The 14677-nt window shown below is 40.9% G+C and overlaps 1 protein-coding gene across 1 annotated transcript in view; it reads right to left on the reverse strand.

The window, feature by feature from the left end:
* Window positions 1–308: 308 nt before the first annotated feature.
* Window positions 309–14677, reverse strand: part of IFNAR2 (interferon alpha and beta receptor subunit 2) — a 255966-nt gene continuing 241597 nt past the window's right edge. Inside the window, exon 8 of the mRNA XM_053705967.1 lies at window positions 309–1132. Coding sequence (XP_053561942.1) covers window positions 458–1132 — 675 coding nt within the window. The 3' untranslated portion in view covers window positions 309–457. The remainder of the gene's footprint in view (window positions 1133–14677) is intronic.

Below are 14677 nucleotides of genomic sequence, written 5' to 3' on the forward strand. Positions count from 1 at the left end.
GAGATAAAAAATGTAAGGCAGTTTAATGTCCCTCCATATAGCTCTATGAGAAATGTTTAGTCAGACCTACAACCCAAATGTCTAAATAATGTGTTAATACATAAAACATGTAATAATTATTTTGCTTCAGAAGGCAACCTCAGCAGCTTAAAAAAAAGTTGAGGAGCACCAGTTATATATATATATATATATATATATATATATATATATATATATATATATATATATATATATATATATACAAAAAAACAAAAACAAAAAAGATCTCAACTGATTTTTCCCACCCAGTGCCTCATAATTTTCAAGAATAAATTACCACAAATGTTATATTTGTAAAATGAATGTATACAGTATAGAGTAATTTAAAAAGATAACGCCAAAATGGCCATCTTTAGTTGCATCTACTTGATATGTCAATACTTTGCATGGATAATACATTTGTCTTCAAGCTGTTACATTATGAGCCTCTCCTCATGTAACCTGAAACAATATGTTCATCAGCATCAGATGCATCACCAGATTCTGAACTAACATAGTCTTCAGAAATAGATTCTTGAGAAGAAAGGATTCCTGTAGCATCTAAACTTAGCAAGTTTGACAAAATAGTTGGCTTGTGTACAGCTAGGGCACTTCCATGCTCCTGTAGGACTGGAGAAGTCTTGAGATCATTTCTCTGAGACGTGTGCTTCTTGAAACCAGTCCAAAGATCTTCTGGGTTCCCTACTAATACAGAATTTAAATTGATATTAAAAACTGAATTAGAATTGAATGAAAGTTTTGAAGTGTTTTTAAAATCGACAGCATTTGCAGGACAACTGTCATTATTGTCTAAGATAAGCGGTTGCACTTTATGAATCGCCTCTTCTGCTACAGAATCACAGACTTGGCCACTAGACTCCGCTGATGACGAGGCTGGGGTAAAGGAAAGTGCACTAGTATCCCCTCCAGTCACGTCACTTTCTGCATTATCCAAAAATGTCTTTCTCTGTGCATACCCTTGATCACAAGAATCCTCCTCATTCTCTTTTTGATCTTCTAGTTTGTTTATTAACGTAACAGGCACGGCATATGCCGAGCAAATGTTCTCATTAATTTGTAATAATCCACTGTGTGACGCCTTTGGAACAGATTTCTTAAAATTGAAGAAAAAAAAAAAAAAAAAAAAGAATTAGACTTTTACTACCATTTGCTTGTAAATAATTTATACTATATTTTAATAACAAAAAAAACATAATTTATTTAAGAACTTACCTGGCAAATTAATTTCTTTCATAGTGGCAAGAGTCCATGAGCTAGTGACGTATGGGATATACATTCCTACCAGGAGGTGGCAAAGTTTCCCAAACCTCAAAATGCCTATAAATACACCTCCCACCTCACTCATACCTCAGTTTAACGTATAGCCAAGAAATGAGGTGTAAAAAAAAAAACAGGAGTAAAAAGCATACAAAAAGAGGAACTGGAAAAAATAATGTGCTTTATACAAAAAAAATCAAAAGGGTGGGTTTCATGGACTCTTGCCACTATGAAAGAAATGATATTATCAGGTAAGTTCTTACATAAATTATGTTTTCTTTCATGTAAGTGGCAAGAGTCCATGAGCTAGTGACGTATGGGATATAATGCCCAAGATGTGGAAGTCCACGAGGCACTAGAGAGGGAGGGATAAAAAACCCCCCCAGCTATTTCCGCTGAGAAATTAAATCCCAAAAAAATAATTATGTTTTCTTAAAAAAAAAAAAAAACTCAAATCAAAGGCATTAGAATCAAACTGAGACAACTGCCTGAAGAACATTTCTACCAAAGGCTGCTTCCAAAGAAGCAAACACATCAAAGTGGTAAAACTTAGTAAAAGTATGCAAAGAAGACCAAGTTGCTGCTTTGCAAATTTGATCAACTGAAGCTTCATTCTTAAGAGCCCAAGAAGTGGCAACTGATCTAGTAGAATGAGCTGTAATTCTCTGAGGCAGAGACTGCCTCGCCTCCAAATAAGCTTTGTGAATCAAAAGTCTCAACCAAGAAGCCAGAGAAATAGCAGAAGCTTTCTGACCTTTCCTGGAGCCAGAAAAAAATAACAAATAGACTAGAAGTCTTTCTGAAATCTTTAGTAGCCTCAACATAATATTTCAAAGCTCTTACCACATCCAAAGAATGTAAAGACCTTACAAGAGTTTTCTTAGAATTAGGACACAAAGGAGGAACAACAATTTCCCTATTGATGATGTTAGAATTCACAACTTTAGACAAAAATTTAAATGAAGTTCGCAAAATAGCTTTATGTTGATGGAAAATCAGATAAGGAGACTCACAAGAAAGAGCAGACAATTCTGAAACTCTTCTAGCAGAGGAGATAGCCAAAAATAAATAATACTTTCCAAGAAAGCAATTTATTGTCCAGAGAATGCATAGGCTCAAAAGAAGGAGCCTCTAAAGTTATCAAAACCAAATTGAGACTCCAAGGAGGAGAAATTAATTTAACAACAGGTTTAATACGAATTAAAGCCTGAACAAAACAGTGAATGTCAAGAAGTCTTTCTATGAAATAAAACAGAAAGAGCAGAAATCTGTCCTTTTAAAGTATTAGCAGACAAACCCTCATCCAAACCATCCTGAAGAAACTGTAAAATCCTAGGAATTCTAAAAGCATGTCAAGAATACTCATGAGTAGAACACCATGAAATATAGGTTTTCCAAACTCGATAATACATTTTCCTTTAAACAGACTTACTTGTCAGGTTTTTTTTTCTGCTTTGTTTGTCATGTGCTGCTGGCAGCCATTTTACTCACCTCCCTTGCTGACTCTGGTGCATACTGTGTGATGCTGCTCATTTCCTTCACTTCCTTTAATGTCCAGACTGCTGTCTATCATCCGTGTGAGACAGGATGCAGTCTTAGAATTGTGATGTCATCACTTATTATTTAAAGGGCCTCTGTTCAGTATGCTTTGCCCTTACGTTGTTTTAGACCTGTTTGTGAGAGCTCCTGTGTATTACCTGGCTGTCTGACGTCCGTCCTGGTTCCTGATCCCTGGCTTGTTCCTGACTCTGCTGTTCTCCTTGTTCCTGATTCCAGCTCGACTGACTATCCGCTTTGGCTCCTGACTTGGCTCGTCTGGCTACCAGCTCTGGTTTTGATTTCTGGCTTGTTATTTGACTTGTGGACTTTTTATTATTTTTTGCTATTAATAAAAGGTGTGATTATTTTTGTCTCATTCCTGGCATCCTGACATTACGCAAGAGCCATGAATCCTTATGGTGCTAATAATCCACCTTTACCTGATATAATTTCCAGGATGGATGAACAGGATCACCGCTTGGATCAATTTGCACTAGCCCTGCCAACCCTGCTGACTCGCAGTGCACATTTTGACTAACGTGTCCCACAAGTTATGGCTGCTCCCGTTTCCGCTGCTGCACCTAGTCCTACCAGGAGCATGTCCGGTTCTGCACTTCTACCTCAGTGATATGGAGGCGATCCTAATCAGTGCAGAGGGTTTTTGAACCTAAGGTGGGATTTCTCATCTCGTTACTCTGACACAGCTCTTGCCTGGGCTAATCCCTTGTAGGAGACTAATAAATCTGATTTCAAATTACCCTGAATTTGTGGCTTCCTTTTCAAAGGGTATTTGATGTTTCGGCTCGCTCCTCCTCTGCTGCCAAACGACTCATGTCCATTCAGCAAGGTACAAGATCTGTTGCTCAGTATGCCATTGAGTTCCGTACGCTTGCCGCAGAGGCAGGTTGGAAAAATGAAGTCCTTGTTGCCGCCTTCTTTAATGGGCTCTCTGGTAAATCTCTGGCAGCAACTTCGTCTTTAATCGCATCAGAGGATCTCGAGGTATTGGTGTCTTTTTTTATCCTAATTGACATCAGACTCAGAGAGAGGCCCTCTTTCAAGGAGCCCTTGCGGAAGCCTCCTTTTTTGTTGTCTCCTACGTGTTCGTTCCCACCCATGCCTCCCTCTTCTCCCATGCCTCCTCATCCCGAGTCAGCAGGTACTGCTGAGCCGATGCAGTTGGGATTCACGCGTCTCTCCGCGGTGGAGAGGGCATTTAGGAGGAGGGAGGGGCTCTGCCTCTATTGTGGGTTACATGGCAACCTCCTTTTGAAGTCTTGTCCTACACGGCCGGGAAATGCTCACACCTAAGGTCCTGTCGATGGCAGACCTTGGGTGGTTTATCCTCGTCCCCGGAACCGCTAAAGGAGAAACCTTTGGTCACAGTTGTCCTTTTCTGGGTGGACTCCTCCATAGTCACCCAGGCTCTTATTGACTCCGGTGCTGCGGGCTATTTCATTGACAGTGCTTTTGTATCAAAGCACTCCATTCCTATTTTCCCTTGGTCCGTTCCGCTTGCTATTGAGGCCATTGATGGCAGGCCCCTTAAGCCCGCACTCGTTACTCACGAAACTGCTCCGTTATCCATGGCTTTTGGGGCTCTCCATTTTGAAACCCTCCAGTTCCAGGTGATACTCTCTGCATTTTCCGGTTGTTCTGGCTTATCCCTGGCTCCAAAAGCACAATACCAGTCTCGACTGGAGCCAGGGGCGTATTTAGGTTTTGTGCTGCCCTAGGCACTCAAAACTGCCGCCCTAGGCACCGGCCTTGTTGGCCTTTGCATTAATACGCCCCTGACTGGAGCAGGTCCGAAATGTTGTTGTGGTCTCCGCAATGTATTTCCACTTGTTTTCGGAAACCAGTTAAACTCTTGTGCACTTCTTCGGTATCTCAATTGCCAGAGGAGTACCAAGAATTTCTAGACATTTTTGACAAGGTGTGTGCCGGTATGTTGCCTTCTCACCGGTCTTACGATTGTGCCATAGACCTGCAACCCGGAGCCATTCCTCCGTGAGTCCAAGTTTACCCTCTGTCTGTTACGGAGAATTGTGCTATGGAAGAGTATGTTGCTGATGCTCTGTCACGGGGAATCATCTGCAAATACAGCTCTCCTGCAGGGGCTGGCTTCTTCTTTGTGAAGAAAACTGGTGGCGAGTTAAGACCATGCATCGATTATAGGGGTCTTAATCGTCTTACTATTAAGAATGCTTACCCTATTACTCTCATTACGGAACTCTTTTACCGCCTCAAGGGAGCTATGGTCTTTACTCAACTTGATTTGAGAGGAGCGTACAATCTCGTTAGTATCAAAGAGGGCCACCAATGGAAAACAGCATTTAATACCAGGAGCAGGCATTATACGTATCTTGTAATGCCCTTTGGTCTATGTAATGCTCCTGCTGTTTACCAGGAATTTATTAATGATGTCCTACGAGATATGTTGCAACAGTGTGTTGTGGTGTACTTAGACGACATCCTCATACACTCACCCACACTTGAGGCTCATCGTTCTGATGTTACACGGGTTCTTCAGAGACTACATGAGAACGGCCTGTTTTGTAAACTCTAGAAATGTGAGTTCCATCAGACTTAAGTAACCTTCCTAGGTTACGTTATCTCCGTTGCAGGGTTCTCCATGGATCCTGACAAGTTATCTGCAGTTCTGCAGTGGCCTCGCCCAGTTGGTCTTCGGTCTATTCAACGTTTTTTGGGGTTCGCCAATTACTATAGAAAGTTTATTAAAAACTTTTCTTCCTTGGTCCAACCTATCATAGGCATGACCCGTAAAGAGAATGATCCACTCCATTGGTCCCCTACTGCCATTAAGGCCTTTGATAGTCTTAAGACTGCCTTTGCTGCCGCTCCAGTTATGGCTCATCCTAACCCTGTCCTGCCTTTCGTTCTTGAGGTCGATGCATCTGAGACTGGAGTAGGTGCCCTCTTGTCTCAACGTCCTACGCCTGACGGATCCTTGCATCCTCGTGGTTTCTTCTCTAAGAAATTGTCTCCAGTGGAGTGCAATTATGAAATTGGCGACAGGGAATTACTGGCCATAATTTTGGCACTCAAGGAATGGAGGCATCTTAATACAGAGAGCACAGCAGCAATATTGCATCTTCTCAAGGCATCTTCTTGAGGGTACTAGCATGCCAGTGCTCATTCTTACTGACCACAAGAATTTAACTTATCTATCTGAAGCAAAACATTTGTCGCCCCGACAGGCCAGATGGGTGCTATTTTTGTCTCGGTTTAATTATGTGGTCTCCTACCTGCCTGGTAGTAAGAATGTTAGGGCTGATGCCCTCTCTCGAAAATTTTCGCCTCTGTCAAAGGAGGAGTCTGTACCCACTCCAGTTATACCTCCTGACCATATCTTTGCTACCATACGTACTAATTTGACTTCTCCCTTGGGGGAGGAGATCCGAGCTGCACAAACCAATGCACCTCCTGAGAAACCTAGTGGTAAGTGTTTTGTTCCCGAGAATCTTCAAACTAAACTTTTGCACACTTACCACTATCCTAAAGCCGCAGGTCACCCAGGCAAAAACCAAATGATTTGGTCTGTCACTCGACAATTCTGGTGTCGAAGTCTTTGTTCTGATGTTGCTGAGTATTGTGCCTCCTGCTCAGTCTGTGCACAGAATAAGACTCCTCAAAGTCTTCCTGTGGGTCTTCTTCAACCTATTGCTAATGATGAGCGTCCTTGGACACATCTTTCCATGGACTTCATTGTCGAGCTCCCTGTTTCCGATGGCAATACTGTTATCCTTATGGTGGTTGACCGTTTTTCTAAAATGTCACATTGCATTCCCTTGAAGAAGTTGCCTACTGCTCAGGAGCTTGCTTCAATTTTTGCCCGGGAAGTCTTCCGTTTACATGGGTTAGCCAAGGAGATAGTGTCAGACCGGGGTAGCCAGTTTGTCTCCAGATTTTAGCGTTCCTTTTGTGCTCAAATGGGGATCCAGCTTTTCTTCTCCTCGGCATATCACCCTCAATCCAATGGGGCTGCGGAACGGTCTAATCCAGCTCTGGAACAGTTCCTTCGTTGCCATGTCTCAGATCACCACAATAATTGGTCTGAACTGTTACCTTGGGCAGAGTTTGCTCGTAATAGTGCTATTAATGCTTCTCCAAAGTTATCCCCGTTCATGGCGAATTATGGGTTTCAACCATCCTTGTTGCCCGATTAATTCATGTCTCTGGGTATTCCGTCTTTGGAGGAGCATCTCCGGGCAACTCCGTTCCACGTGGGTGCAGATTCAGGATTGCCTTAATCGTTCTATGCAGACCCAAAAGTTCCAGGCTGATCGTAGGCGTCTGCCCGCGCCTTCCTACCAGGTTGGTGAGAGAGTTTGGCTGTCCTCCTGCAACTTGAACCTGCGTGTGCCTTCCAATAAACTGGCTCCCCGTTATGTTGGTCCTTTTCGAATACTCCGACGGGTCAATCCTGTGGCCTACGCTTTTGACCTTCCTCCTGCAATGCGCATCTCCAATGTTTTTCATGTCTCCCTCTTGAAACCATTGGTTTGTAATCGGTTTACCACTGTGTTGCCTCATCCCCGTCCTATCTTTGTTGACAACCATGAGGAGTATGAGGTCAGCAGCATTATTGACTCTAGTATGTCCAGGGGCCGCGTACAGCATTTGGTTCACTGGAGGGGCTACGATCCGGAGGAGCGTTCATGGGTTCCCTCTTCTAATGTTCATGGTCCCGCCCTCCTTCGTGCCTTCCATGCCCGTTTCCCCAATAAGCCTTTTGTCCTCCCGCGGGGGAGGGGTTGTTGAGGGGAGGGTACTGTCAGGGTTTTTCCCTGCTTTGTTTGCCATGTGCTGCTGGTAGCCATTTTACTCACCTCTCTTGCTGACTCTGGTGCATACTGTGTGATGATGCTCATTTCCTGCACTTCCTTTTATGGCCAGACTGGTGTACATCATCCGTGTGAGACAGGATGCAGTCTCAGAATTGTGATGTCATTACTTATTATTTAAAGGGCCTCTGTTCAGTATGCTTTGCCCTTGCGTTGTCTCAGACCTGTTTGTGAGAGCTCCTGTGTATTACCTGGCTGTCTGACGTCCCTCCTGGTTCCTGATCCCTGGCTTGTTCCTGACTCTGCTGTTCTCCTTGTTCCTGATTCCGGCTTGTCTGACTACTCGCTTTGGCTCCTGACTCGGCTCGTCTGACTACCAGCTCTGGTTTTGATTCCTGGCTTGTTATTTGACTTGTGGACTTTTTATTATTATTTGCTATTAATAAAGGTGTGATTATTTTTGCACTGCTCGTCTGTCTGATTCCTGGCATCTTGACACTTGTCGAGCCTGTATCATAGTGCTAATCACTGAGTCAGAGAAACCTCTATGACTAAGCACTAAGCGTTCAATTTCCATGCCATCGAATTTAGAGATTGGAGATCCTTATGGAAAAATGGCCCGAGACAGAAGGACTAGCCTTAAAAAAAGTGGCCAAGGCTGGCAACTGGACATCCTGACAAGGTCCACATACCAAAACCTGAGAGGCCAAGCTGGTGCTATCAGAAACCCATAAGATCGTTCCATTATGATCTTGGAGATCACCCTTGGAAGAAGAACCAGAGGTAGAAAAATGTAAGCAGGTTGGTAAAACCAAAGCACTGCTAGAGCATCCACCATCTCTGCCTGAGGATCCTTGGACCTGGAAAGGTATATTGGAAGCTTCTTGTTCAGACGTGAGGCCATCAGATATATTTCTGGATGACCCCACATCTGTACCAATTGAAAAAAACATCTGGATGGAGAGACCACTCTCCCGGATGTAAAGTCTGACAAGATAATCTGCTTCCCAATTATCTACTCCTGAGATATGAATCGCAGAATTTGACAAGAGTTGGATTCCGCCCAAGAAAGTATCAGAGATACTTCTTTCATTGCTGAAGGACTGCGAGTCCCCCCTTGATGATTGACATATGTCACTGTAGTGACATTGTCTGTTTGAAATTGAATATAAAGTTCCCACTTCAATAGAGGCCAAGCCTCAAGAGCTCTGGAATTAGCATGGGGTTCTAAGATATTGATTGGTAACCTCGCCTCCTGAGGTTCCCAAACCCCTTGTGCTGTCAGAGACCCCCAGACAGCTCCCCAACCCGAAAGACTTGCATCTGTTGTGATCACAGTCCAGGAAGGATCAACAAAGAAATGTGAGGGATGTGAAGGGATTTCACATGTGAAGGGATGTGAAATCCCTTCACATCCCTCAGACAAAGGCACCTTCAACAATAAGGTGATGGTTTAATCACCAAGTTAGAGAGTGTTGAATGTTGGGATTTAAGTATATCAACTGTGATATTGGAGTATAATCCCTGCACCATTGGTGCAACATGCAAAGCTGTAGAGGTCTCATATGAAAATGAGCAAAGGGGATTGCATCCGATGCTGCAGTCATGAGACCTAAAACTTCCATGCACATAGCCACTGAAGGGAATGATAGAGACTGAATTATTCATTTTCTTTGAGTTATTATTAATTTCCTATAATATTATCAAAGAATTAAATATAATAGAATCATATACACGTTGTTGAATTGCTCATCAACTGACCACAAATAGAATCACCGTATAGGGACGTATACGTTAGGCTAAAGAATTTTATATACACCATTTTCTATTTCCAATTTTTATTCACCATTTTGTCAACCATCTATTTAAACTCATCTGATCACCATTTCCACACCCATCTGATCGCTGAATTTATATACCACATTATATGTACTAAAGCCTCTTTGTGGCGCTCCTTCTACACTCCCCTCATCCTCCTTGATATAACGACCATATTGGGTGGCCGTTCTTTTAGAAGTTGAGCAGTACATTTCAGAATTTTGGCGCTGTCCACTACACCCAATTCCTTATTATATGTAATGATGGCAGTTCTTGATTGCTCTATATTTATTTATTTAGATGCTGAAATTTATATTAGCAAAAGCTCTATGTTTTATTATAATTTTGTACACAAGTGTCTCTGTATATATTATTTTGTGACTGGTTCGAATTTTTAAAGGACTATTATATACAAAACTCTTAAGTCAGTATATAAAGTTGACACTTTCTGGCAGACTCTATAACCGAGTGTCAATATTTGGTCCTTTTGAGTCTGGGTTTCATTATTGAATACCTGTATTATTGACCAGAGAGACCCAAAACCAGCTACGAGAATAAGGAGGTTTTGTCCCGATCGTAAAGAGGCTTATGTCACTCCAACTGGCTACAGCTGAGTGTAGATACATGTGACCATAGAATCACCTGACGCAGCAGAACACAGAAGTGAACAACACACGCATATCGGAGGTCCCTGTGGAGTACTCGCTTACCGAAGAACGAAGGAAGCAACCGGAACCACTGGAACGGCTGAAATTTAGTGCCACCAGTACTGATTCACATCATTCACCACATGGGCATGGACCACAAATGTACTCCTCTAGACGTAGAGAGAGTATAAGCAGGTACTATTTAGCTATAGCAGCTGCATTAATAACATTGTGAATAAAAAAGCTGACCAGTACACCCCCTTTTCTAAACTTCCCTTTTTTGGCAGCAAGTATTTTTAACATGAACTTATTTGGTAATTGAATACATTATTTTCTATTCAGTATACTATTTCTTTACATTTTTAACGGACGTCCAGTAAAGTTTTTTTATATAAATTTTTTTCCATGGCCATGGAAGTTGTGTCTTAGTTATATTTCTATTATATGTTGCGTCTTAGATTTATTGTCAGTCCTGTTTTAGTATATTTTTAGTATAATTTCATAATTGTTTCATTATTAAATTTTATGTACAATTTAGTGCACTTTTTATTGTAGGACTTTATTTATTGGGCTCCATTGCGAACATATGTATAAGACACTCCTTGTTCCATGCTGTAAGCCGAATCTTAGGCTGTATTTGTTTGGATCCATCAGTTTGGTTCTTTTCGAGTAGACACATTATTATTAAGGCTTACCATCTACTCATTATTGTTATCCATTCCTATTGTATTTTATTTATTGACCCTGCATTGTGGTTAGGATATCGCATTCCCATATATTGTATATAGCTTATTGAATTTATATCTACTGTAATCTGCTTCTTTCGAGCTAATCTTTAGATTATAGGTTATCTTTAATTACTATTTACTATTTTCTATCCTGTATACAGCAATTTGTTATATAACCATCTATATAGCTTTATCCTTTCTCCCTAGCTTTTAGCACCAGTACACCAGCTTTGTTTTTAATTTCTAATTTTTGGGGCCTGTTTGAGGGAGCCCTCCCGTACTTGGCATTAGGGTGTTCTATAGCGCCAGCTTTCCTCTGTTCACATATAGCAGACAGCCAAACCAGTACTGAAACACACCAGCAGTGGTAATGGTAGAGGAGTATAATGTTGATCTGTAAAGGGAGGTGGCAGATGAATCACCACAACTGAAATTACAGAGAGCTTTAGAATAGATTTCCCATAGGTGAAAGCATGGCATCATCAGGCAATACTCCCTTCACATCCCTCAGACAAACACTGTACTTTAAGAGGAACTGGGCTTCAAAATGCTTAGAAGCGTCTTTCACAGAAGAAATCAAGCACAACTTGCTTCACTATCCTCCAACGAAGGCAAAGTTTGTAAAACTAAGGTATGAGTGAGGTGGGAGGTGTATTTATAGGCATTTTGAGGTTTTGGAAACTTTGCCCCCTCCTAGTAGGAATGTATATCCCATACGTCACTAGCTCATGGACTCTTGCCACTTACATGAAAGAAAATAGTATTTTACCCAGTTTTTTTTCTTTTTTGACACCTGAATATGGATTCTGTTTGCTTATTGGCAGCAATGCTAGATTTGTATTTCTTACTAACACTTGAAATGTTATTTTCCCCATTTAGAATATTGTTTTTTAAACTGAAGGTCACATTCTGTACACTGAAATGTAATGTTTACTGTAGACATGTAACATTTTCTCCAGTTAAAAGGTACAATCATTTCTATACAAAGGGACCGGAGATTCAGTTTTCTTTATGGATTCAGATTTAACTAAATTGGAAAGTTGTATCCTGTTTTCTTTGCATTCTTAATTGATGTCTGGAGCACTATATAGAAACTACTTTTAATAATGTTATACTTTGTGCAAACACTGCTGTCAATGTGCTCATAAGTCTATAAAACTGTTAAAAGCATTGCTAAACTGCTGTCATATAGTGCTCCACACACACATGTATGCTAAGGCATACTCTGCAACAAAGGATATCAAATGAACAAAATCAAATCTGACAAAATAATTAGATTGGAAAGTTTTTTTAAATTGTACTCGCCGTCTGAATAATGAAAGTTTAATTCTGAATTTCATGACCCTTTAAACAAATTGAGTGGTAGAGCGAATATCAAGGAGTACTATTTAAGATCACGCCAGAGACATCTGCCTTTCATTGGCTCAAGAAGTTTTCAGCAATAAGGGAATACTTCTGCAAACCATTTAGTTATAAAGGGCCATAAGAGTACATAAATATCACAAAACACATGTCCTTCAAACCTACTAATACAGTAAAGTAGTATTTATTTTTAATGTAATACCACCCTAAAACACTGAAGTCAAACTCATCACCCAAAATGGCAGAAAACCGTGTAAAAGCAGAACCGAGTGGTTTTAGTTACTGCCTTGTAATTCTTTATTTTAAATCAAGACAAGTCCTAATTGTCCTCAATATTTACTGCATACTTCACTATTTGGAAATACCAAGTCAAGGGATTTGTTAAAGTCAACGTTTTCCTTTGCTGCTTATAAAAGATGGCATTCTAAAATGATAAAAAAAAAAAAAGAGAAATCTTCCTATACAAATGCCCCTGTTTTTTTTTTTTATTATTTTTTTTTATTTTAAAGTGCCATAAAACATGTTGAGATCTGTACATTTCCTAAAAGGGCTAATTAAGTAAAACTAGTTTGCATAAAGTATTTAAAAAAATAAGCAAAATTAGTTATATAGCCATGCTGTCTAAAGTAGTCCTGATCCTCCCCTTAGTGTTTAGCTACAGAAACACAGGCATTGTATTTCACAGCAGCTTATTTGCTTCTATCCCAACTTGTTTATGTCCCTTTAAGCTTTAAAAAAGGGACATTAGTGTCAATATTTTATGTCTGCATTAGAAAGTGACTGCTCCGTAACAGATTTGCATGCAAAATAAAGGTTTTAGAAAAACATGTACTTTTATTATAGTATTGGAAGGTTTTCAAATTATGCATAATTAAGCATTTTGGCCTAGATTACAAGTGGAGCACACAAATATTAATGCTATTGTGTGATGACATTGATCAACATCAGTCAATAGCACTTCTATTTTTTCACTTTATCAAAAAAGTAACCGCAGTAGCCTTCTGACCTCTATGTGGACTGGAAAAAACAGAATTTATGCTTACCTGATAAATTACTTTCTCCAACGGTGTGTCCGGTCCACGGCGTCATCCTTACTTGTGGGAATATCTCTTCCCCAACAGGAAATGGCAAAGAGTCCCAGCAAAGCTGGCCATATAGTCCCTCCTAGGCTCCGCCCACCCCAGTCATTCGACCGACGGACAGGAGGAAAAATATAAGAGAAACCATATGGTACTGTGGTGACTGTAGTTAGAGAAAATAATTCATCAGACCTGATTAAAAAACCAGGGCGGGCCGTGGACCGGACACACCGTTGGAGAAAGTAATTTATCAGGTAAGCATAAATTCTGTTTTCTCCAACATTGGTGTATCCGGTCCACGGCGTCATCCTTACTTGTGGGAACCAATACCAAAGCTTTAGGACACGGATGAAGGGAGGGAGCAAATCAGGTTACCTAAACGGAAGGCACCACGGCTTGCAAAACCTTTCTCCCAAAAATAGCCCCCGAAGAAGCAAAAGTATCAAATTTGTAAAATTTGGCAAAAGTGTGCAGTGAAGACCAAGTCGCTGCCTTACATATCTGGTCAACAGAAGCCTCGTTCTTGAAGGCCCATGTGGAAGCCACAGCCCTAGTTGAGTGAGCTGTGATTCTTTCAGGAGGCTGCCGTCCGGCAGTCTCGTAAGCCAATCGGATGATGCTTTTAAGCCAAAAGGAAAGAGAGGTAGAAGTCGCTTTTTGACCTCTCCTTTTACCAGAATAAACCTCTAAATAGAATTTTAGAGCACGGACTACGTCCAAATTGTGTAACAAACGTTCCTTCTTTGAAACTGGATTCGGACATAAAGAAGGTACAACTATCTCCTGGTTAATATTCTTGTTAGAAACAACCTTTGGAAGAAAACCAGGCTTAGTACGCAAAACCACCTTATCTGCATGGAACACCAGATAAGGCGGAGAACACTGCAAAGCAGATAACTCTGAAACTCTTCTAGCAGAAGAAATAGCAACCAAAAACAAAACTTTCCAAGATAGTAACTTAATATCTATGGAATGTAAAGGTTCAAACGGAACCCCTTGAAGAACTGAAAGAACTAGATTTAGACTCCAGGGAGGAGTCAAAGGTCTGTAAACAGGCTTGATCCTAACCAGAGCCTGAACAAATGCTTGAACATCTGGCACAGCTGCCAGTCTTTTGCGTAGTAAGACAGATAAAGCAGAGATCTGTCCTTTTAGAGAACTTGCAGATAATCCTTTCTCCAAACCTTCTTGTAGAAAGGAGAGAATCTTAGGATTTTTTATCTTATTCCATGGGAATCCTTTGGATTCACACCAACAGTTATATCTTTTCCATATTTTATGGTAAATCTTTCTAGTTACCGGTTTTCTGGCCTGAACCAGAGTATCTATCACAGAATCTGAAAACCCACGCTTTGATAGAATCAAGCGTTCAATCTCCAAGCCGTCAGCTGGAGGGAGAC

The sequence above is a fragment of the Bombina bombina genome, chromosome 3 (genome assembly GCF_027579735.1).
Source record: "Bombina bombina isolate aBomBom1 chromosome 3, aBomBom1.pri, whole genome shotgun sequence".
Taxonomy (NCBI): domain Eukaryota; kingdom Metazoa; phylum Chordata; class Amphibia; order Anura; family Bombinatoridae; genus Bombina; species Bombina bombina.